Source organism: Musa acuminata, chromosome BXJ2-6, assembly GCF_036884655.1.
Source record: "Musa acuminata AAA Group cultivar baxijiao chromosome BXJ2-6, Cavendish_Baxijiao_AAA, whole genome shotgun sequence".
NCBI lineage: Eukaryota > Viridiplantae > Streptophyta > Magnoliopsida > Zingiberales > Musaceae > Musa > Musa acuminata.
Genome location: NC_088343.1, coordinates 7152433 through 7177488, shown reverse-complemented (window position 1 = coordinate 7177488; position 25056 = coordinate 7152433). Strand labels below are relative to the sequence as shown.

Sequence of the window (25056 nt, the reverse complement as noted above, 5' to 3'; positions counted from 1 at the left end):
TTTTGCTTCTTGCAACAGATTGATTTTGAATGAGTTACATTTCTTTAATATTCATCAGCATCACAAAGAAAATGGCAGGTACTTCTACTTCATCAGCTAATCAACTAGATGATCATAGTTTATTTAGAAGTCCATAAAAGCCACTACAAAACTCTATTCCCTCATGTCCTTGGTCCAAAGTCTTGATGATCGACTCCTCCATTCTCATTTGGCCCTATATTTAGTGAGTTTATTACTAGTATGTTTTAATACAAAAATTATTGGTCCAAGCAGAGTAGCTTTCTAAAGGAAAGCCAGTTTGCATTTTATTCATTTGCCACTAATGATGCAACTCCTACCATTGCACCACTTTGATATAGTCTCCTATCTTTTAGGAAGAACTTTTCCCTTGTCTTCTTATCCCACTTTATTTTAGCACTCATCACAACAGTGGGGGAGTGGGAGTAGGGGATAAGATTGTGAGTTGGATCATCCTTTTTGTAGAACAAAGCCCCATGTGTTTTGTCTCTCTTGGAGCACTGTATGAAACTCATCATTCCTTCCATTATCTTTCTTCATCTTTCCCAGCACTTGTGTAGACCAACTTGGCTGACCATGTCCATTTTCTTTTGGTCTTTTCCTCTGTAGAAGCTGCTGCTGAATTGTTGCATGTGCTGATCTTTAACATAGCATTTGTTATAGAGACTATTAGATATACAAGTCTATTACAGCACCAGCTTTCTGATTTATGCCATGGATGTGTTCCATGGAGACTGTAGACTATGAACACACAGAAAGAAGAGAAGTTTGCTGGAACTTGAACAACAACAGATCTGATGTCCAAGCATGCTGGCACAAACTTTAGCAGCAATCCTGTCTTTAGTAGCAGCATTTCTCCAGCAGACAGCAGCAGCAGATAGCAGCAATGCTGCATTGAACATTGAGACACAGTGTCAGGACAAATGGGTGCCAGTAAACAGCATGAAAAGAAGAAATCCAGTCACACACTAAGGGCATAAGCTTTTGCATTCATTAGCCTCACTACATCAAATAGTTTAAGCTTCAAGCATATCAACAAGAAACTGCAATCACCCAATCATGATCATACTGAATACGAGAAACACAACTAGAAAAATCCCTTAAACCGTTGGAAGTCCTATCAAGAGATATACCATCCTTGCAGGAAAGAGAGGCAAGATCCATCATCATCATCGTAGGCCCGGTAGTATGGCTGAGATGGTGGGGGTGGTTGAGGTGGAGGGTATTCGTCGGTGAAGTAGCCCTGATCTCCCTGGGGTGGTGGGGGTGGAGGGTACCCCCCTGACCTTGATAGGGGAGGTTGATAAGGGTAGCCACACTCTAGTAGTGGAGGAGGGTAAAGATTTGAGTGCCCTGCAACCAAACAAATTCCAAACCTTCTAAATTCATTGAAGGATCAGGAAACCTGCAAGCTCAATGCTTCGTCAAACAATCAAAACAAAAAGAATAAGCTTTTGAAACCAATAGCTATCATCCCAAGCCATGAGGGGATGAGGGTCTTTTGCCTGTGGGACGGTGTGGCTCTGTGACATGACTGTAGCTCATTGTTTCTTTGTTCTGCTGTTGCTGAGGAGACGATGAGCGAGGGGTATCTGCCGCTGCCGCCTTGCATGAGAAAAAGGTCAAAAGCGTCGGTGTTTATCCTCACATCACTCTCTGGAAGTTTGTGCAGAAGGATAGAGGCACTCTAAGAAGGTCCTTCTTGCAGGTGGTGACAAAACAGTTGTTACATGGACTACTTGCTTAGGTAAAGAAGTCTCATTTAACTTGCTACTACAAGTTTGTATGTGAATGATATCTATCTGCATGAAATATTTACATCTGCAAGTATTCTTTGGATCAAATTGAAGCTAATGAGCCCTAAAGATCTTTCAATGAAGTTAACAGATGGAAGCTAAGCCCTTCCAGAGCTGAAACTAAAAGTTGGACTCTGACTCCCCAATGCAGAATTGAATTGTCCATAGAACAATGAGCTATCAAGTAATCTTAATGCACTAATTGATCTCATTAGTAAGAACTAAATTCGGTTGACAAAGACCAGAGGCAATGCAGCAAGAAAACATAGAATGATCCATCTTGTTGAACTTTAAAAGCTGTGGAAAAGCTGAGTGATGTTATTTACCTGGGAAGCAAACGGAAAGTGCACATCAACATCATAAATATTTGAAGTGGGTAATGTAATCACTCTCAGTTTCAATGAGTGGTCTGTCATGCCTATGCAGAACAGCAGAGAACAGTGCATGAACTTAGACAAGTTTGAACTTTATAATCTACTGAATTACTGATATCATTATTCTAGAAGCTGATTCAAACTCAATAGCAGGAATTGTTGTGAAACCAACCAATTCACACCCCTTCTTTGTTTCTGTCAATAGATAGTGGAAATATAGAAGAGTAGCTGGCCTAGCATGAAGGATGAGAGCCAGTTAGAATAGCCAAGGAGACTGCCTACAAACCACACAAAGATTTTGATTGCAATGCTGGAGATCTTGAAAAGGCCATAGGCAAGTCATCCTTGGCTATCAAAGACAGGGTCTTATCTTCATGGAAGGCCACTCTTCTGCCCGTTGCTTCAGGAATTGACATAATTCTTGATAGAACAGACCTATTTATAATGCAAAGTGGAGAAGAGATTGGATTAGGCTCACCACGTGAAATTGTCAATGCCAAATTGCCTAATCCACAAGTCCTTTTTCTCTGAGTCCTATTGTTGGATGTTTCTCCATGCAGAATATATTCCCCTGATTTCTAGGGACCGGTTTCTACGCGGACATTCATTCTACTCATTTTTCTCATTGGCATCGGCCGGTAAACATATAAATTCCATACAACAAAAGAGATGCATTAAGCTTGTTGTTTCTCCCTAATCTTAGTGGTTCTAATGGCTGCATTAATGCTGCTAAGCATGAGGTAGGCTGCTACTTGCTTTGACCTCTTACACTGAATAGTGAGTGTCATGATCTTGCCTAAAGCAGAAGAAAATATTCCATCTTTTAGCAACCTAATCTTCTCTGAACTGATAAGCCCAAGTGGAAGGAATTCATAAACTTTAGTCTTTGTTCATGCTTTGAGCATATATATTGTTCCAATTACGAATAAAGTTAATGCTATCCACCACTCTTTTAAAGATTTTTGTTCTCTCCAAATCGGTTTTGACCCTTCAAATCCACTACCGTTAAGCCTTGCAAGTGATGGCAGTCCAAGCCAGCCATATGCGAAACTTCTTTGATAAAAGAAGGTTCACAGAATTATGATATATTGCATTTCCGCAGCATTGGCAACCTTACTTGTGGATAATGAAAGGAGAAGAGATAAAGAATGTACAGGAAATGGGGAATGACCTCCTTGTGATGGATTCCTCTGTTTGTCTGATTGCTAATAGATCAGATGCACTTCTGGCTCTAAAAGTCATAATCTTTCTTGGATATGGCATGTCAGTGTTCATTCCCTCTGCCCTTCCATGTTTTTGCCTACATCTTGTGGTAGTTTGAGTACATTGCTAGCAGATGCTGATCATGTACATTGAGTTGTTGTCAAAGATTTGTGCAGTTCAAGACACTTTGACAAACATATAAGAATTGGTTGTCGACGGATTAGACTGATAACTTCTCTGAAATAGTAGATGTTGATGGCTTAGACTATTAACATATCATTTTTTTAGTTATTTTTTTTGTCTATAAATGTCAATAGATGATCAGATTTGTTAGCCATTTAAAGAAATAAAAATGGTAATACATCATTAGGTTGATCGTGATGCAATGAGATATCTGAAGAACATATTGATATGCTACGATTCCTTCATGTCTTCTGGTTTTAGTTACTAATCATTATATAACCGATGAGATAATCAAAATGTTGTCTATGAGTCCAAGATGATATTTCTTTTCTTTTTTTTAGGATAGAGTCCAAGATGTTCCTACTCAGTGGAAGCATCCATTTCTAGATGAAGTTTTGTCAGAAAATAATCCAGGAAACATGACATCATTATCTAGTAAGTGTTTTCATGCATCCCCTTAATAAAATTCATCTTTGAATAATGAAGATGAACCTAAAGAAAAGAAATGGACCACTTGTAAGGAATTTCTTTTGGCACCACAAGATTAAGATGGAATCCAAGAATTAGAGTTCCATTTCAGATCGGAAGTGACAGACAAGATCATTCGACCTCTGAAAACTCTGTTTGTTAAATCAAGCTCAAATCTATGCATATATCATGTATGAACCATGTAAAAAGAAAAAGAAAGGGAAATTTCTGAACTAGGTAAAATTTTAATTGTCAATATATCTTCCATGTTTTGGGTAATTAATTTCTGCCATATGAGTACTTCTGATTAAATTATGCTCCTTGATCAAGAAAGGTTGACAATAAGTTCTTTGGGCAGGGAACTTTCTTTATGGTTGCCAAATCTTCTAAAGAAATTAAGGCACTTCATTTAATTTATGTAGTAGCTTAAAACTAGGATCAGCCTCATTACATTTGCTATTTTACTAAATTAATTAATCAAAGCCAAGTTGAAACTCCGGTATTGGTGTTTAATAAGCAACTGGATGTTCCCAGTTTTCTTAGAAAGGACTTGTTTGTATTTCTCTGGTTGCAACATTTTAATGTTGACCAGATCAGCTAAACAGTGATGACCACATGTGTTTGACTTAACTTCACATGATAGTGATTCATTGCCATGGATCTGGATTGGATTTAGAACAGAAGGGATTACTGTTCAATAGCATGCCATAAACGTCTTCCAGATGGTTGAAGGAAGAAGTCATAACTTCCATTCAGCATAAGAATATGGACCAACCTAATGGCTGAAGGAAGAAGTCTGAACTTAGATCTTTGACCAAAAGATCTATAGAAGTGAGCAGAAACTGCGTTCACGCACTGTGCCTCCTGGAGAAAGAAGATAGGAGGAGGAAATTGATACTGCAACTTGGAACCCCAACATCAATTAATCTGCTACCATGAAGATTCAGCATATAGCTTTTCTTTTGCTTGGACTTGCAAGTGCAACAGTGGTGAAATGCAACATAGAAGGTATGATCCGCAAATTATATATGAAATCTGTTCTACTTAATCATAGTTCAGCATGTGTAAAGGTCCAATCAAACTTCTGCTTTCACCAATTCAGTGGAGAGAAAACTTACCAAAGATTTCATGATAGTAATATGGTTTGTTATTATCACAGAATTTTGTGAAGCATACAAATCTTTTGTTATGAAAGCCTAAAGGATTGTCGATTAAGAAGTGAAAGCTAAATTTAGTTGGCAATCAATCATCATCTAAGTTTGTTTGCAGACCATTTTATTTCTCAGAGAATTCAATTGTTCTTTTTCTTGTTGGATTAGCATGTCTTGCATAATACATGTATTTGGACAGGTGATATCCTCTATTCTCAGAAGAAGGCATGGAAGGATCCTAACAATGTCCTCCAGAGCTGGGATCCAACCCTTGTCAATCCATGCACCTGGTTTCACATCACCTGCAACAATGAAAACTCTGTCATACGAGTGTAATTTTTCTTCCTATGCTCTAATTGTTCATCATTTCTATTTCCAAGAAATCCAGATTTCTTATCTCATTGCTTTATATCTGATAGCAAGTTTACTTCATCGACAGGGATTTGGGTAATGCAGGACTCTCTGGAGGTCTTATTCCAGAGCTGGGAAGATTGACACAGCTTCAATACCTGTAAGAAACTTATCTCTGCAACTCATTTGGAATACTGAGATTGGCAGAAAACCTCAAGATTGATCCAAATAACTTTTGTCTATAAAGAGAATGTTGTAGCCTACCTACCTTGAAGTAACTTTATTACTTATTTGAAGAATCAGTGGCTTTACCAAGAATGCTTGCTGATGAAAGAGGATGATCTTGCAGGGAGTTATATGCAAACAATATAACTGGGTCCATACCAGCTCAACTTGGGAAATTAACAAAGTTGGTGAGCTTGGATTTGTACCACAATCAATTGAGTGGGCCAATCCCTTCTTCTCTTGGCAATATCAAGTCTCTGAAGTATCTGTACGTTTGGAATACTATCTTTATCTCTCTTCCCTTTTCTTCCCAACACATGATATACTAGCAGAAAAAAAAGGCAACAAAGCATCCTCAATTAAGACGGTAATAATACCGGACAAGAGTTCATGTTTATGTGATGCATGTATGACACATCAACTCCTGAGTGGTTGGGGATTAGATCATTTTCCTTCATCCTGACAAATTGTAGAGCAAGCCATAAAAAGTGACAGAAAGTGATTTATACTAGTAGTACCACCAAAAGAAGATACATGATCAAGAGAAAATCTGAATCTAAAAACTCTTCATGATCAAGTAAATGTCTAAATTGCCGCACAAGGCCTTCTATTTTTCGGTATTGGTAATTTAGGCAGGCCAAGCATTAACTGGCATTTGGTCTTTAGTTTGGATCAAACAAAGACCCTGGATCAGGAAAAACATGGAGTGCTAGTTCTAAGCTTGCAGCTCTCAGCTTGGAGATGTTATTCTTCGAAGGCATTGCCTGACCAGGGAGCTCAGATGATCGATTGACGCTCATTATTTTTCTCATAATTCCCGTAGGACTTTGCAATCCTTTAATTGTTTCGGCAGACCTTTATCTGAATCTATGATTGACTCAAACAATGAATTGGTTTTCCAGGAGGCTTAATGGAAATGGACTCTCTGGAATAATACCCAAAAAAGTGCTTGATCTTGTCCTCACTGGCAACCTGACTGAAATGTAAGACATTCTGCAATCCCTCACTCATAAATTGTAAGATATGCCAGTTATCCTGAGCTTGGTATATCCAGCTGACTTTTTTTTATTATGTTCTGATAGGAATGTTTCAGATAATGAGCTGTTTGGGACAATCAGAACATCCAAGAAAAGGGGTAAATGATATCTTTTGACAGCTAAAATTGGCTAAATCTGAAAACATACATCCGCAAAACTTTGATGTTTTAATTGCATCTGATCTGCAGTTACAACAATTACTCAGGACGCGAAGATTTCCAGCTAAGTTTGAATTCAGTGCAGCTCAAGAAATATCAAATTTGCTCATGTTCTTCTTTAAGGCTGACTTCTTTTCATGCCAAAGGTTGAAATGTTTGTGGTGTAACTTTGCTTTATAATGACTATAGTATAATATAAGAGGAAAAACAATCCAATAAGTTGCAAGTGAATCTGCAGAATCTAGTGGTAATGGTCCTATTGGTGGAAAGCACCTTCATGAAGCTTTGTCCCTGGACTAACCACTAAAGCATCTCCCAAGAGAGATACTGTGATCAACAATGTTCTCCTTCTCTTAAATAATATAACAATGTTGCCAAGGACAGAGCTCAATCCTAGAAAACTGAAAACATCTATGTGCTTGCAATGAAATGGTGCTTTCAAGAGCAGTGGACTGTGTTCTCTAGGTTGGTCCTTGGAAGAGGTGAAAGAAAGCTATCAGAAAGAACAGAGCCAACACAGTGCCCATTACAGCAGAGCAGTTGTCACCACAAGGACAGCAGAATTTTGAATTATCCTTGACTCTAGATTCTCCTATTTGAGGGAAAGTGGGACCCACTAGCCAGAAAGGTAACCACATTGGCCATCCTCTCTTGCTTCAATGCATTAGGAGTCGCTGGATCTTGTTGTCATTGGTCAACACCAGAAAGCAAGTAGGAAGAAAGGAGAGGGGAAAAGATGGCAAAGAAGAGGGCATGTAAAGGTGCAACTTTCAAGAGCTTCTTTATATCCTTGATGATATAAAACACTTTCTTGGACAAAATTGATGTTTCGAAATCTCCTTTAGCATGCACAACTGATCAAATTGCCATTTCTTTCCATGTTAATGGCTTCACCATGATGTGGCATGATTTAACCCTGCATCTGCCAGCCCTCACATTGTTCATTGTTTGAAAGGCCATACAGCAAATATCCAGGGCTTGCAAGTGGTTCTAAGTGAATGTATCAACTAGCAAAGCTAAACACCTGGAATCAAAGAACAGCCATAATTGCATTCAAATACAAACTTGCTGTCAGATACCATTATTGACAGGAAAACCTTCAGAAATCAAGCATTTCTTTAGCATGCCAAACTTTGTTGTTGTCTGAAATAGAATAGAAATAGAGCCTTGGATACACATCGATAAGACAGCAATCTCAACCATCAGCACCCAAAGAGTACTGCTTAAACAAAGGAACATATCCATTCTTAGTTTATGCATGCCTTGTAAGCATGCTGATCAATATTTGAAGCTATCCAACAAACAGAGCCAACAGATTGCATGCTTTTCTTGGTTTCTACAGAAACAACAAATTGCATACTCATTAGGACAATCTTCTAAAAGTTGCTGAGATTAAGAGTAGGAGATTAAAAACAGATTTTCCATTAATATTAGATCTGACCAATGGCAACTTGTTACAAATGTTAGAAAGATGAGTAGGAAAAAATATAGGTAAACCACATGAAATTTAAAATCTTAAGGTCTAAATCACTGGCTTTCCACCACCTTGTTTTGACACTACTTGTGAAAGAAACAATGAGCTGAAGAACATCACAAAATGCCATGTCTGGGTTTAGTTTATGCAGAAGCGAAGCATTCTACTGAGCCTATTGACAGCTCAACTCTCATGAAAGGGATTCTTTGTGATATCTTAATAGAACTCTTCAAATATGAACATTTGATGACAAGGACTCTCAATACCACAGACATATCATATCATAGAATACATACATGTACAGATGACTCGAGAAATGATGCTTTCTATTAGCTCTTGACCGATTGCTTTGTTGCATGGCTTATGAACTGCAGAACTTTGATTATTGAGCTGACTTTTAGATGGTGAATCCCATGCCTTGTGTTCCAATCTAATGAGCTTTTCCGAATTGTTGCCTGGTGCATATGTCTGTGTCCTGCTCCACCAAGTGCTCTGAGCCACAGCCATTTGTAGACAGACAAATGAATCTAAATTTATGACTTGAGTTTATCAAAGGATAATGTACAAAATACAAGGATAACACCTTCTCCACAGGACTCTCTGCCTACAGAGGTATTCAAAAAGGAAGAAAAGAATGGAACCAGCACCAACCAATAGGACAAGCCTGCAGCTTGGGTTGTAAGCTTAGCTCAAACCAGTTGGGATTTCTTCTTATGTGTCAAAACCACTGCCATTTGGGATGTCATTTTCTCGTGATATTTCTTCTTGCATTCATTCACTCTCTACTCTGTGGTACGCATGAGTGCATTGGATGTCACCGATGATGAATACCAAGGCAGCATTCATGCTTGCAGTTGAAGTTGAGGCACATTGGTCCCACCGACTTGCATCTCCATGGATTCTTCTCTCTCGAAAAAACCCTTCCCATCCATACGATCATGGAATTCAAAGATAGAGCTATCTTCAACAAAAAGGCAGCTTCGGGCTCATGTCATGCAAGATTTAAAATTAAACCCAATATTTATAGCAAATATATATCGTTAAAATAAGAATGTTGAGATTTGCTGTTTGCTGGGGGGGGCCAAGACACGGGATGGGGAGAAGAGGAAGGGGGACAGTTGGGGAAGCGGGTGGGGGAATGAATGCGATGGACAGGGGGCATTTAAAGCGATCGACACGTGGCGGACTCTGATATGAAGTGTAAGCTAGCGTTCCTCCCGTCAGAGTTGTGCACGAACTCGGTGCCGTTGACTTCATTCCCGTCCGCGGCAACAGTGTTTTTGCAGTATGAAAAGGCGTCGACTAATTAGCCCTGCTCTACAATAGATCTACGAATCTACCCTTGCCTCGACTCCAGTGGTATTCATGCAGTAGCATGTACGTTGTGGTATTTGAAGGGAAATCAAAGGAATAAAGGAAATAATCTTTTGGTGTTTACTTGAATTTTGTTTCCACCCTTGAAATTGACTTTTGACTCTTCTTCTTCTTCTTCTTCTTTTATGTGGTGTGTTTTTTGGTCTAAAACTATGACTTGACTGATTCCACAACCTGCATTCTTCTCTTTCATGTAGCAGATATCCTAAAAAGCCTTATCGCTTTTATTTTGGCTTCGGCCAGTGTCAATCCCGCAATATTCTTCGTTTTGGTTCCCTGTAAGTCGGCTGCCGTCTCTCTCTCTCTCTCTCTCTCTTCGGCCACCGGTGGTGTAGTGCCCACGCCTCAGCTCTGTGATACCAGAGAACTACTTCCCGTCATCCTCCATGTAAGTGGTCACCCATGGGCTGCGTCGTCAGCAAGCGCCAGGCCCCCGCCGTCGCCGCCGAGAAAGAGCGCCCTCCGCCGCCCCACGACCGCCCCCGCATCCCCTCTGCCCCACCTTCCGACGCCTCCGGCTGGCCCGCCTGGCTCGTCGCAGTCGCTGGCGACGCCATCCGTGGATGGACGCCCCGCCGAGCTGACTGCTTCCAGAAGCTCGCCAAGGTACGGTTCCTCCTCCCCTCCCCGTTGTAAAGATCGAACCTTTGGCGCGTTGTGTTGAGGAAAGCTTCGACCTCGGTGTTGGCGCGGGGTTTCAGATCGGGTCGGGGACGTATAGCAACGTGTACAAGGCGCGGGACGTGGAGACCGGCCGGGTGGTGGCGCTGAAGAAGGTGCGGTTCGACGCGGTGGAGCCGGAGAGCGTGCGGTTCATGGCGAGGGAGATAACGGTGCTCCGCCGGCTCGACCACCCCAACGTCATCCGGCTAGAAGGCCTCGCCATTTCCCGCGTCTCCTCCGCCCTCTACCTCATCTTCGAGTACATGGAGCACGACCTCGCCGGCCTCGCCGCTGCCCCCGGCGTCCACTTTACGGAGCCCCAGGTCACCATCGGGAGTCTCCTTTACCCCTTTTCTTAGACCACAAAGTTGCTTCCTTTTCCATTCATTCGGAATTAAAGGGCTCTGTTTCTTTCCGCTAAGCTCTGTTCAACCATCTCACTGTTCTATTACCATACCCTTTTCCCTCCTGTAACGTACAGAGACACCATGTTACAGACATCTTGATCTCCTGTGATTTACCGCAGGTGAAATGCTACATGAAGCAATTACTCTCCGGTCTCGAGCATTGCCACAGCCGAGGAGTTCTGCACCGCGACATCAAGGGCTCAAATCTGCTTCTGGACAACGAAGGGACACTCAAGATAGCTGACTTTGGACTTGCTTCCACCTTCGATCCTGACAGAAGAGTGCCCATGACCAGTCGAGTGGTCACCTTGTGGTATCGTGCTCCGGAACTCCTGCTCGGTGCCACATACTATGGTGTTGGTGTCGATCTGTGGAGTGCAGGCTGCATTCTGGCAGAGTTGTTACTGGGGAAGCCCATCTTGCCTGGAAGAACAGAGGTAGCTCGATGGTATTACTCTTTAAGTTCCTCAGTTAAGATGCCACAACCATTGTCTTCTTCGTGTAGGTGGAGCAGCTGCACAAAATCTTTAAGCTGTGTGGATCACCTTCGGAAAAGTACTGGAAAAAGTCAAAATTGCCGCATGCTACCATTGTTAAGCCAAAACAAAACTACAAGCGTTGCATCGGAGAAACCTTCAAGGATTTTCCACCTTCTTCCCTCTCTCTCATCGACTCGCTCCTTTCGATTGAGCCAGCCGACAGGGGCACAGCTACTGCTGCTTTGAACAGCGAAGTGAGTACCCATTTTCCATTTTTCTTGGATTCCTAGCAAATCAAACCATCATTGATGGAGATTCATAAAAATGGCTTGCTGGTTTCTGAGTAACGAGTGTTAGCTAGGCATGTTTGTGGATGACCAATTAGCTTTTCTGTTGATGCAGTTCTTCGCCACTGAGCCTTATGCATGTGAGCCGTCAAGCTTGCCTCAGTATCCCCCAAGCAAAGAAATGGATGCAAAACTAAGGGATGAGAAGGCCAGAAGGTGAATTCTTCTCCTCTCACCAAAACCTCCATGAACTGTTCTCCATCTGATGGCCAAGTCCTGATTTCTGCTTTTTCTCCTCTGAAGGCCAAGTGCTGCGGGTAGGAAAGGCAATGCTGAAGCAACAAAGCCCCGTGCTCATAATCGCCGCAGAAGGGCAGTCCCAGCTCCAGAAGCCAATGCAGAGCTGCAAGTCAACTTGGAAGTATGTCTCTATACATTCTGCGTTCTTTTCCATATAACTTCTCAATCATCAAATAGAATCTGCATCATTTGATTCTTAATTATATTAAACATGGGTGGAAAAGATCAAGCAGAGGTTAGAATGTCAACTATCTTCTAGATCAAATTATCAAAACGTTGACGTTGACGTTACGACTATGTCCAATTCCACAAGAAAATGATAATTGTACAGATTGTATATTTAGCAGAGAAAATAGACTTTATGGATTGTTCCCTTTAATTTTGAACATCCTGAATGCAGACTTGGAGTCAGAATGAAGACTTCTTCTAAGAAGGGTTCCCCAAAGAATTAAATATAAGAAGGAAAAGTGCAGCTATGACTAATAATGGAACCAGGAAAAAAACATATGAAAGGATTGTTCTACATATATCTTTTTATTTGTGAATCAATTTGGGAGTTGGATCTTTGAATAATTTGTTCCCGATTTACGGTTAAATCTTGAATAGCATAGCATGCCGATGAACAAAGAGTTCTGTGGAATTAGAACTCTTGGAATAAGTTCCTGAAGAAAATTCTGGAGTTTAGACAACCTAAGTAGTAAGGTTTCAATTTCTACCACTTGCTGATAGGCCGAAAGAGACTAAGAATCATAATTTGGAGTTGAGAATCAGAAATGTATCTGAGCATCGTATTCTGGAATCTGTCATTAGTTCTTCTCTCTATTTACATATGCATTTATCGATCTATCTTTGAGCCATCGACTCTAGTCCCTATTCATTTTCTCTTGCTAATTAATAGAGAATGAGGCTGATGACTCGCATAAACGTCACAAGCAAAAGCGAGAAGTTCCCGCCACCTCACCAGGATGGAGCTGTAGGGATCCCATTGAATGACTCGTACAAGGGGCCATCATCTTTCACAGCATTTGATGCATCCTTTGCTTCATCAATCTTTGAATCAATGGAAGATTCTCGCAATACATTGAATGGATTACCAGATGCCATTGTGAATGCTGGTAAAAGCGCTGCCAGAAGAACAAGCAAAGAGGGGACGCAAAAATTGGCCACTTCACTTGCTTTGAGGAGACTGGTGGAGCTCAACAGGAGTAGCAAAGTACATAGGACTAGAGGAAAAGAACTGGAAGTTTTTGGATCTGTCAAATAAGTGGCTGTCTCAGTAAAACTCCCCTTCTTACCATTCCACTGTTCATGTCCAATTTACACTGAGGATGTTGGTAGAACCCCCCTGCTGAAACAAAGAGATATGATTAATATGTTACACAGTTCATCTAGATGCTCATGTTTTGGTTTTGTGTATATGTATCTTCTTATAATGTAGGCTTGCATCATTGTGATGGATATTATACCCTCCTCACCTGCTTGTCTACTAGAATGAATGGATGTGCATCACTGTTATGGCCCATCACAGATAGTATGACTGGGCCTGATCATATCGGCCCACATTGACCCAACCCAGCCCAGTTTTGATCGGTTTCGATGCGTACTAGAAACATATTTTCTTTGAAAAAGTAAAAGATTTATTTTGAACATGATCCCAAGCACTTGAACAATTTAGGTATTTAATTATACTGGAACTTGGACAACACATCCAAAGTCATAAGAACAAGGTGCTGAACTTCATTTGTTACAAGGCACAATATACAAGTGTTGCTTTGGTAGAGACTGTCCTACACAAGATGGACTTTCATACTCATCGATTCATCAACTGATTATATACAACACTGGATCCCTTTGACAAAGCCTTAAATCTGTTTCCTTTGTCCTTCTTGGATGATTTGTTCTCAGGTTCCTGTTGATGCAAGCAAATGTGCTCTTAGGGTCCAAAGAGTAACTCATCTAAATCAAACCATAGTCTAATAGAGGATATGACTGGAGCTCGGAACGAAGGTGAAAGATAAGGTGATAATTTCAGAACAATAAAGAAATGTAACAAAAATCACCAATAACAAGCATTTTAAATAAATCAAAAGCTTTCAAAGGTTCATATGAGATTCACACATTTCACAGAATTTCTACTGAGGCACTGTTCCATTCCATGAACGAAGTTTGAGGACTTGTCCATGATGACATTGCTATTAAAATTAGCAGTATACCTGGCTCATACTCGAGGATTTGATGGTATCATCCCTTGGCTGCAAACTATCTTCTTTCTTCTCATCAATCTTCCCTGCTTTTTTAAAATTGAGAAGCCAAAAGCCAAAAGAGAAAAAGAAATGTGCATCACTTTTGGGAGTCACTCACAAATATCACTAATAGAAGCTAGTTGTCAATCATTTCAAAGATGATCTCAAATCAAGAAATTCTTACAGGACACTGTTCTAGCCAGAGTTGCTAGTTAGGTATCGACATGGCTATATGTTAGATAAGGCATCTTTATAGCATAAAGAAAATGTAAGTAGCGAATGCAACTTACTGTAATGATATGGAGTCATAAATTCATGAAATTTATAATCCATCTAACCTGCTAAGGACCATAATGAATTCATTCATTCATTCATTCAAGAGAGACACACACACAAAAGGCAATTATATAAACCAATAAGAAATGAAGCTATTAGACTACTCGTCTGCCATATTATGTGGTTGACTTAGATATGGACAAGCAGTCGTTCCTAAATGTTCTTGGAGAAAAAGAAAATCCAAGCATAATGTGACATTAAAATAGCTTCAAGAAACACCAAAAATAAAAAAAGAAAAATCATAAAATAGCTTATGGAAACATGTGAAAACAGAGAAAAGCCAATGTGCAATCCACCTCGGTAGTTTTACAATGCCTTTTTTTGCAAATGATAAGACAGAATTAACCATGTAATCAAATTCTCACATTTTTCGAGTCCACTATCATGGAAATGCATTTCCCATGAAGCTCTTTATAGAAAGATCCATTATATTTCCAGATAATTATGCATTATATATAAATGTATCCAAGACATCAACAAAAAAAGACAATGCAGAAGTTTCTCACTATTCTTGATCTTAAAGAATCATCGTTATAATATTTATGACTTATAATCCATATTTGATCTCCTATTTATAACGCAAAGAAAAAGGAGAGAGAGATTGAGGAAGACAATACCTCGGTCTGTCCCCTCGCCTGCGGTCACGGCCGAGTCTTGGTCGATCAACGGTTCATCGAAATAAAACCTAAAGCTCGGTGATCCCGGCGCCTCTTCCCCTTCATCCACCTTCGCACCGTCTTTCCCTTTCCCTCCCTCTCCAAGCCGCGGCCCTAATCCTCCCTTCTTCTTGCCCTCCGCGGACGATGGCAGCGGGGCGCTGGAGGCAGGATGACCAGCGGTAGTTCCCCGCGCCGGCATGGCCAAGTCGTCCGCTGCCTCGGAGCTCTCCGGGAGGACCTCGGCGGAGGAGATCAAGCTACCCTTGCGGTCCCGCGGCCTCCGGCGTAGGCGGAGGTCCTGGATACGGCGGCGGCCGGGGGCCCGCGGCTGGAGATTGGAGCGGACCTCCTCGTCCGGTTCGAGCCGGGATTGGGTGCAGCCCATCGAGGAGGGTGGGCAGAGAGGGGGAGAGAAGCGAGGGCGATCAGATGTGAAAGAGAGAAAGAGAAAGAGAGAGAGAGGGAGGGGTGTAGAGGTGATGGTGGATTGGGGAGGGATTTGAATGGAGGAGGGGAGGGATTTGCGGAGAGGACAAAGGTGGGATTTTTCTTCCGCAGGTGTGTTTCGGTCGGGAAACGGTTTCAGAAACGGTAACACAGGCTGTAACTACACTGTGGTAATACGGGCGGCAGTTGGAGATTGAGACGTCATATGAACGGTTTAACCGTTGGCATGTTGGTGGACCGCTGCTGCAAATTGGGCCGACCCATTATTACATCATGTGGCCCTAACATTAGCATAAATTATAATTTTTTTATGTTTATAATTGGATCTCATATTTGATGCATATTCTGAATGACAAGTTTGTTTACTTTGCTTAGTCTATAGTGTATAGTGGACTCCATATGTTGCACAACCCTTCCCTTTTTTTCTTTTTCTTATATTGTTATTTTAATTTTATTTTGTATGATATGTTAAGAACTAATCTTATTTTTTAATATGAAAATAATAACCTTACCATCAAATGACCGACACCTTCGTGCCACATGATTAACAACACATGACTAAAAAAAAAAAATTATTATGTCTCGGATTCAATACACCATAATGATAATTAAGTCGGAAAGAAACGTATCACCTTTTTTATAACTTATGCCAATTAAAAAGGTAATAATATTTAGAGTCTATTATAAAATGTTCGTAACTATTAGAAAGCTAATCAAATCTTGAGAATCAACGACTAACTTAAGTATCATAAAAGTATTATCAAGAATATCCCAAAGTATCATAAAAGTATTATCCGAATCAACCCCTAATTTGGATAACAAAAATCTGGCCTAATGATTTATAACACCTCTTGCATTTTTTTACTTCATTGTGAAGAAACTAATGGTCTCAAACCCTAGTCCTAAGTATTCCATCACATATATATATATATATATATATATATATATATATATATATATGTTTCATTCTAGCTGAGTCACAAGTCTTTTCTTCTCTGGATCTGTGCTAATTGGCTTTGTAGAGATTTACATGGAAAAACAAAAGTCTCAAGACCCCAGAGTTAGTATTCAAGCGTAGATCAGAATGGGAGAATGGGATCAACAAAAGAAGAACACTCGAGCAGTTAGTATACTGAGTTAGGCAAAAGTACAGGTAAATTAAGCTATCTAAGGCTTGTCTGTATCACTCTGATATATGTATGTATCTATCTATTTGAGATTTGGAACGTTCAGCTTCTGGTTGATGTCAGAAGGACATGTACTGGATGTTCTTAATTGTCCTCCAATTCTTGTTGAGCTTGTACCACCTAATCGCATGCTTTTATAGTACCAAAACTGCACACACAATTGCAAGTTTTCCCGCCATGGATCGAAGCTGATTGAATGATTCATTGCAGTGGTTGGAAGCTGTCCTCCCTGTTTCGAGTCAGAGATAGAATGCTACCCTTCCGAATGTAGCAAGATAAAAAGCTGCAAATGTTCTTTGAGTCAGTTAGTTGTTCATCTTATCGAAGAACAAGGAAACCATAGAGGTTGAAGAAGCTATAATAGCAAAACCGGATTACTTGAACTGGTCGTCACGTCCCCAGCGGACGAGAAGGGAAACAGAGGAAGATGTCTGCACTAAGCGTGTTTGGTATTACTGGCTACTGAAACTTCTGCTGCAAATCCCACAAGGATCGATATATAAAGCGATATCGAATGGAATTGCATCTTCTGATGTGAAGACGATCGATCACAGAGAGTTGTTGAAGTAGAAGACAAGCAGTAATTGTTTATGGCCGAACAGAGTGTGTAATCATGGAAGCATCTGTTGATGGGCAGCCAATGATAAGCCAACAGAGTTCCTTCATGGCACAAGGATAACACTAACATGGCAAAAGGATTGGGATTGGAATTGGACACACAACAAGGGTAAGGTTTAATGGGCCATTAAACCTTGACAGATCGCATTGAGATGCTTATCACAGAAAAGTGTGCTGAATTTTCTTTCTAATATTTTCTTTTTACTCAAATGCATGGGTGAATTATCGAAAAAAAACACTCTTTGCATTTACTTTTCTTTTGTATATCGGCCGTGTTTTTTTGGTATTATAAAAAATATCGTATCGAAATATTATAATTAAATCAGTTCATCCTACAGATCGATTCGTAAGAAAAGAGATAGTTGAAGGTATTGGAGGTATTAGCTAAGAATGAGGACATTATTCGAGAATTATGAAAACGAAAACACTTTTCTAAAGAAAAAGAGAGAGAGAGAGAGAGATAATTTTAGAGAATTGACCATATAATTTTCACCAACAATGAAGGATCACAAAGCTTGGTATCAGCTTAACGCAATGTGCATGCCAAAAGATCTCCACCTCTGAAGCTATAGATAAGCTGCCTATGAAATAAACCAAGCTGGTCTTCTAAGTTCCATATTTTTCGCTAGCTTTCAGGTTCAGCAAACCAATGCAGCAGCAGAGAGAGAGAGAGAGAGAGAGAGAGAGAGAGAGAGAGCGCAAAAGGAAACAAGTGTTTGCTTATGTCTCCCGCTTGCCTTTTGTGACGTCTCAGAGTAACGCTTGGAAAGCAAGAAAGCCATTCGCGTATGCGAACGGCATAGCCGCAGGGAACTCCACCAGAAACAAAACGACGCATACGCATTCGCAAACGAAATCAACACTGTTTCCGAATCAACGAGGTGAAAAAAATCAACACTGTAGATGTATTGCGATGGAATGTTTACGTGTGCTCCTTGGGATGATACACATATGGATAGGCACCCACAGAGGCGAATATGAATTTTTGGGTGCGTATATGTCGAACAATGGGGTTCTAAAAATGCAACTAATTGATTGGAAAAAGAAAATTAGCATGTCCAAAAATCAGAATGAGAGGAAAATTGGGAGAAGCAAAGGTGGCGGAGTTCTGAATTCATGGAGAGAAGTCCGGTCCTTTTGGTGTGTGTGTGTGTGTGTGTGCATGCCAAGGGAAGGGATGGGTGCCGATGAACTGATAACTGCGAAGGGCGGTGTGCATGGAATCACATGAAAAGGACACTCATCGAGTGTAACGTAAGTGCAAGCTCCAACATGAAGCCGCCTGAGCCTCGATTTTGATTTGTGTGTTTGGTGCATCGATTTGGATCTCTCTCTCTCTCTCTCCGAGTGGATTGTGGAGTAAGCCATCGAACCCTCATGTTAACCAAATGAAGATGTGCTCACCGATCGCTCCTCCCTCCTCTCCTATAAAATGGGCTCCGAACTCACATCTACTCGTGCCATCACCACTGCCGCATGACCTCGGAGGAGGTCAGGGAGCCTCCTCGTGATCCGTCACGAGCGCTTGGAGGAGGAAGAGTGCTTGGGTGGAGGACAAAGCTTGCTTGCTTGATTTGTTCCTTCCGTTGAGTGATCGACTCGTATTATTCTTGAAAGAGGAGGAAGAAAGAGATGGCGGGGCTCTCCTTGGACCACCCTTGGGCATTCACCTTTGGCATCCTGGGTATCGACGCTGAGACCTCACTTTCACCCTCTTCCATGGCTTTCTCTTTCCTTTTCTGTCTTAGGTTTTGTACTTGCTGCTTTCTTCATGTTTGGTCGAGCTAATGATATCGGAGCACTTCATCTTGTAGCTTATTCCTCCCTGGATATTTCACGTTTGATGGGTTATGATGAGATTTCTAATCCAGCTTTTTCTCATCTTGTTTTGGATCAACAGGTAACATCATCTCATTCATGGTGTATCTTGCTCCACTGTAAGGATCCCCTCGGTGTTTTCCTTTCTCTGTCTCATCTTCTTGCCTTTCTCAACATTTCTGCTGATCTACCAACTCATAATGGCAGGCCAACGTTCTACAGAGTGTGCAGAAGGAAATCTACCGAAGGGTTTCAGTCAGTGCCTTATGTGGTGGCTCTCTTCAGTGCCATGTTATGGGTCTTGTATGCATTCCTCAAGACCGATGCTTTCCTTCTCATCACCATCAACTCATTTGGGTGTGTCATCGAGTCCGTATACGTAGTATTATACTTCACGTATGCGCCGAAGTTGGCAAAGGTACACGAAACGAGGCTCTATCATCTTCAACTCTCATTAACCATTTGCCCTAATGCTTGATCTTCCTTTGTTTGGATCGCAAGATACTTACTGCAAAACTGGTTCTGGTTTTGAACGTCGGCATGTTCGGATCCATTCTTCTGTTGACTCTCCTGCTGCCGGACGGCCTCAAAAGAGTTCGTGTTCTCGGATGGATCTGCATGTGCTTCTCCGTGAGCGTCTTTGTGGCTCCCCTAAGTATCATCGTAAGTATAGAATCTTCAGATGCATGGTTAAGCTTTTCAAGTGAGAGAGAGAGAGAGAGAGTCTAAGGATGCATTCATTTGTTGCTCAGAGGCTTGTGATACGAACGAAGAGCGTGGAGTTCATGCCCTTCATGTTGTCATTCTTCCTCACATTGAGCTCAATCGTCTGGTTCGCATATGGTTGTTTAACCAAGGACAAATTCGTTGCGGTAAATTACCTAAGCATCACGATCCTATCGAGCACAGTACAAACTCTCTGATCTCCTTCATATGCTTCTTGCTTGATTAGCTACCGAACGTTCTGGGATTCGCGTTTGGGCTCCTGCAAATGGGACTCTACCTAGCTTTCAAGTGCATGAAGCCCACCGCTGTCGAGCCCACGCTGCCGGAGCACATCATATCGATCTCGATGCTCGGCGTGGAGGTATATCCGATCGATTGGAAGACGCCGGAAGTGAACGATGAAGAGAAAGCAGAGAATGGAGACCGGAAGGAGGCGGATACTGGTGAGGAAAAGGTGGAAGGCATGGCAGCTCCTCATGAGGAGAATGAGGTGAACCATGTTGATGTCTGATAGCACATGCTGCTCTCATGAGGCGGAGGAGGAGGAGGAGGAGGAGGAGGAGGAGGAGGAGGCTCCCATGGTGGTGGTGGTGGTTTGAGTGTCATATATCATACTAAGCTCATTGGTTGATTATCCCTTTCATCCTACATCACAGTAAGGAAAGTGTGTTCTCTGCAGTAATGATGTTTTGCATGAGCAATATTAGGCAAAAGGCTCTGTCAATGAATTATTATTATTATTATTATTATTTGCAGTGAATGAGGTTTGGATGGTAGCTACACTTATTTAAGACGCAAAACAGAAACCTTTTCTTCTCTCCCATCTCTTTTGGTTATCAGACTTCAAAATTGTTTGTTGCAAATTTATGAGGCTGATGCAAATGAGCTGCAGATGCCGGCTCAGCTCATCTACCATTGTCCTTCTCTTTCATCCTTTTAGGGTTAGGGTTTTGGAGTGTTTACTGCACAAGGGTGAGGCTTATGGTGAGTGGACCCCAGCTTTCGGGTGGCTGTGCAAGGATTTGGTGGTGCCCTGTAGTGGCTTAACTTGGAGTACCATTCACTGGCTGGAAAGATTTAACATTTCACCCAGAAATCATGAAGATACTGAATCATTATAAATATTACAAAATTCAACCCGAGAAGGAAAAGCCTCAGAGCTCGAAACAAGTGCAGTCTCACTTGACCAGACTCCAGAACAACAAATGCATTTAACTCGACTACAAGTATGTTAAAGAAGATGACCCAATGGAAACAAGCAATTCTAGCAACTAACAGATAGATCAGTTGTTGTTTTAAATCCTTCGAAATACCCTCTCAGCAGCCTCGACTGTTTGGTCGATATCTTTAGATGTGTGTGCCAAGCTTGTGAATCCCGCCTCGAACTGTGAGGGAGCTAGATACACACCTTCCTCCAACATTCCCCTATAAAACCTTGCAAATTTTGCAGTGTCACTCATTTTTGCATCCTGGAAATTGTAAACCGGTCCCTCGGTAAAAAAGAATCCAAACATTCCACGGATAGACCCACCACACATCTCATGACCGGCTCTCTTTCCAGCATCCAAAATACCATTAACAAGATCAGAGGAGATTTTCTCTAGGTAATCATAAGACCCGGGCTCCATCAACCTTCTAAGAGTGTGAATGCCAGCAGTCATTGCCAATGGATTCCCGCTGAGGGTGCCTGCCTGGTACATTGGTCCTGCAGGTGCAACCATCTGCATGATGTCTTTCCTACCACCATAAGCACCAACAGGAAGGCCACCCCCAATGACTTTTCCAAGTGTGGTTAGATCAGGTGTAATGCCAAAATATTCTTGAGCCCCACCATAAGCCAGACGGAACCCAGTCATCACCTCATCAAATATGAGGAGAGCACCATCTTGCTTTGTGATTTCACGGAGGCCATTCAAGAAGTCAGGTTTTGGTGTGATGAAGCCAGCATTCCCAACAACTGGTTCGAGGATAACAGCAGCAATCTCACCTTTATGGGTGTCAAATAGACTCTTTATGGTTTCAATATCATTGTAAGGTGAGGTTAGAGTATCTATCGTGGCTCCCTTTGGAACGCCCGGGGAGTCAGGAAGGCCAAGAGTGGCAACCCCACTGCCAGCCTTGACAAGGTATGGATCAGCATGCCCATGATAACAGCCTTCAAACTTGATGATCTTTGGTCGGCCAGTAAATGCACGTGCAAGGCGGAGAACACCCATGCAAGCTTCTGTACCTGAATTTACAAAGCGAACCATTTCAATACTCGGCACTGCTGAGATGACCATCTCCGCCAATACATTCTCTAACACACAGGGAGCACCAAAGCTTGTGCCTTTTTTCAGGGCCTCAATCAAGGCAGCATTCACCTGAAAAGAAAGAATCATAAGAACATACGATGCTTTTAGGATCAACATAGTTTAAATGTGCATTATATGATAATATGCTGTTGATATTTGCTCATTTCCTCATCTGAAACATGCTGCCTTTGTAAGAATAGATCATGTTATGTAGGTTATTAAAAATTGGGTTGGGATGACTATAGCTTCTAGTAAGACATGAAAAGCATGTACAAGAGCCCTGTCATTCTGCAGATACTATTTTGGAAGGGCATGAAATTTGGAGGTCCGAAAGTTATTGAGAAGTATAGTGAACGAAAGAGGTACCTTCTCATCCGCATGCCCAATGATAGCAGGACCCCATGAACCAACATAGTCAATGTATTCGTTACCATCAACATCCCACATGTGAGAACCTTTAACAGAATCAAAAACTATTGGCTGACCACCAACTGATTTGAAGGCTCGAACAGGAGAATTTACACCTCCAGGCATCAATTCCTTGACAGAAAAAGAAAACCTTTCATCAGTTAACTGCAAAACCAACAGAAATTCTTGTCTGGAGCTTTAAGAAATAAAACATTTCCTATTGTAAGCAAATAATATTGTCAGTTTGTCAGCATATCAGTGATGAAAAGGAACATCAACAACTCCCTATGATTACGTATTAAACACTTTTAACTTATATTTGCCAAAGAAAAGCTTCATTGCAGATCCAATTCTGTCTAAGCAGAGGAGCACATACACACCACTATTTCTAGACTATAAAAAGATAATAAAAAAACCACAACAATTTTCCCACCATCCTTTAATAGATTGGTACATGCAGTAAAAGTATGTCATCAAAATTGAAAATCATACAGTAGTATGTCTGCAATTGCTGACTCAACTTCACAAAAGATTGATGTAGTTTCTTAAGAATAATATAAAATTTTCTCTCGAACAGTGATCCTTCTAACCATTTGGCTAACATTAAGCTATTAAAATGTGTTTTAAGCCTTGTTGCAAAAAAATAGAGGAAAGAAATTCAAATAAGGCATAATACCTTAAAAACAAGAACATGACACAAAGAGATCAAATAATATTATTACAAAATTAGTTCATATCCTACTCAAAGTTATACAAGGACTGAGTATGGGGACTATACTGATGAATAAGTGCTTCATGTAATTACAGACATAAAGAACAGGATCACAAACACATATTTTCTCTAAACCAGGACAACAGCTACACAAGATTGCTACAAGATCACTTATGGTAAATTAGTACACATCATAATAAATTCCAGATCATTACCATCCAATTGTAGTTGATATCAGAAGGCCTTTGTTTCTATAAGGTATGATGATATCAAAGTGGCATCTCTCTCTCTCTCTCTCTCTCTCTCTCTCTCGTATTCAAAGTAATCTTGTTTATATAAATGATCTAGATAAGGACCAGAACCTGTTTTGGTTTGAAAAAAAAAAAACCCTAAACATGTCGTATAGTTTTGTTGTTCAAGAAATGGCATGAGCTTACTTATAACTAAACAGTGGAGTAACATTATGCAATAATTTAGGAAGAATATCATATGTGACAGTACATAATGATCAGGTACTTCAAATTAAAACAAGCAAAATGTCTCTTATGGTATGTGATATTCTGGTATCAAAATTCAACCAATTTTGTTATAATTGAGAACTTCATACTAATTCAAGTAAGCTGAAACAACTAATATATAGATATCCCTACAGTCTAAGAGAACACTCCTTAGTTGTTAAGGCTGTCGGTGGAGTAAGGTTTCAACTATGTATATAACAAAACTCTAGTTATCATATATTTCATACTAAGGCCCTCAGGTAAATATCCAATTAAAATCATGAGCAATCGTGACAAAAATAAAGCTATGAACTCTTAACCTGCAAGTGCCTTGAATTTCATAAGCATTTACTCATGCTTCATGAAGTAATCTGGAGACCTAAGAGCCTAGCATGGGGACAGTGTGTCCAAGTGATCTTACATCAAGCCATCATAATGAATTATGGCTTTCAGAAATTGCCGTCAGAATATAAATTGCAAAAACCAATATCTCACTCAACTGAAGTATAAAATCCTCAAGGACGAAATCAGTTAAGTCACCACAACAATGACACCCAGAGTCCATTTAATCATATTCTTCAAATCCACTAATTCGTGGTCAACAAATGGCCAAAAGCTCATCTAATCATAAATCAATGTACGAATTGAACTTGGGGAGTGGCAATACAAAAAGTGGAATCAATATCTTAAGGTAAACGCGTTCTATTTCAGCAAAATCGTGGCTGAAGTCAAAGAGGAGAAAGGGAACATGGGGAGATCTAAAATCCCCGTTTTTAAACGGACAGGGGAGTAAAGAGAGGACCTTGGCGGCGTTAAAGATCTCCTCGGATTTCTGGAGCGTGTAGCTCTTCCCCTCAACGGAGATGGCGTTCCGCACGGCGATGGAAACGCGGTGACCCGCGCGCGACGGCTTCGTGGACGTCAGCGGGACGAGAGACGGGGTCGATGACCTCCACGAGAGCCCAACGCCTGCAAGGCCCGCCATATCTCTCCCTCGCTCTCGCTCTTAGGGATGAAGAGATAAGAGGAGTCGATGTTGATTTTGGTATTATTTGTCGGGGGAGAGCAGACGAACTGCTATATATAGATGGCGATGATACACCGACGGTGGGCTTCGATGCATCTTCGTCCGTTCGATGAAGATCAGACGGAGAAGGTTTGAT

The 25056-nt window shown here is 41.0% G+C and overlaps 4 protein-coding genes and 1 long non-coding RNA gene across 8 annotated transcripts; 3 read left to right on the top strand and 2 right to left on the bottom strand.

The window, feature by feature from the left end:
• Positions 1–654: 654 nt before the first annotated feature.
• LOC135613449 (uncharacterized) lies at positions 655–1688 on the bottom strand. Of its 2 annotated transcripts, none has more exons than XR_010487308.1 (3): positions 1480–1688; positions 1152–1371; positions 655–907 (listed from the first exon to the last, which is right to left on the bottom strand). It is a non-coding gene; the product is annotated as an uncharacterized LOC135613449 (long non-coding RNA). The 2 variants fall into 2 exon arrangements; XR_010487307.1 differs by having other exon boundaries at positions 1524–1683.
• A 3096-nt stretch (positions 1689–4784) lies between these two features.
• LOC108953074 (disease resistance protein BAK6) lies at positions 4785–7195 on the top strand. The gene is made up of 7 exons (XM_018827314.2): positions 4785–5050; positions 5393–5525; positions 5633–5704; positions 5894–6037; positions 6672–6752; positions 6852–6904; positions 6995–7195. Exons 1-7 carry the CDS (start codon positions 4978–4980, stop codon positions 7030–7032), a joined length of 594 nt encoding a protein of 197 aa, XP_018682859.2. The 5' UTR covers positions 4785–4977; the 3' UTR covers positions 7033–7195.
• Positions 7196–9993: 2798 nt separating this feature from the next.
• On the top strand, positions 9994–13411 carry LOC135614527 (probable serine/threonine-protein kinase At1g54610). Its single transcript, XM_065111996.1, has 7 exons — positions 9994–10418; positions 10514–10798; positions 11002–11319; positions 11388–11615; positions 11764–11864; positions 11952–12069; positions 12847–13411. Exons 1-7 carry the CDS (start codon positions 10215–10217, stop codon positions 13210–13212), a joined length of 1620 nt encoding a protein of 539 aa, XP_064968068.1. The 5' UTR covers positions 9994–10214; the 3' UTR covers positions 13213–13411.
• Positions 13412–18822: 5411 nt separating this feature from the next.
• LOC135613448 (bidirectional sugar transporter SWEET14-like) lies at positions 18823–20742 on the top strand. 3 transcript variants are annotated; one of them, XM_065110477.1, is made up of 6 exons: positions 18823–19122; positions 19253–19338; positions 19464–19674; positions 19758–19919; positions 20009–20128; positions 20209–20742. In XM_065110477.1, exons 2-6 carry the CDS (start codon positions 19289–19291, stop codon positions 20491–20493), a joined length of 828 nt encoding a protein of 275 aa, XP_064966549.1. In that variant the 5' UTR covers positions 18823–19122; positions 19253–19288; the 3' UTR covers positions 20494–20742. The 3 variants fall into 3 exon arrangements, with proteins under 3 accessions (XP_064966549.1, XP_064966548.1, XP_064966550.1); XM_065110476.1 differs by lacking the exon at positions 19253–19338 and adding an exon at positions 19339–19375 and having other exon boundaries at positions 18824–19122; XM_065110478.1 differs by lacking the exons at positions 18823–19122; positions 19253–19338 and adding exons at positions 19177–19248; positions 19339–19375.
• Positions 20743–21065: 323 nt separating this feature from the next.
• Positions 21066–24953, bottom strand: LOC135614525 (glutamate-1-semialdehyde 2,1-aminomutase, chloroplastic-like). The gene is made up of 3 exons (XM_065111986.1): positions 24696–24953; positions 22643–22816; positions 21066–22345 (listed from the first exon to the last, which is right to left on the bottom strand). Exons 1-3 carry the CDS (start codon positions 24876–24878, stop codon positions 21278–21280), a joined length of 1425 nt encoding a protein of 474 aa, XP_064968058.1. The 5' UTR covers positions 24879–24953; the 3' UTR covers positions 21066–21277.
• Between the last annotated feature and the right edge of the window lie 103 nt (positions 24954–25056).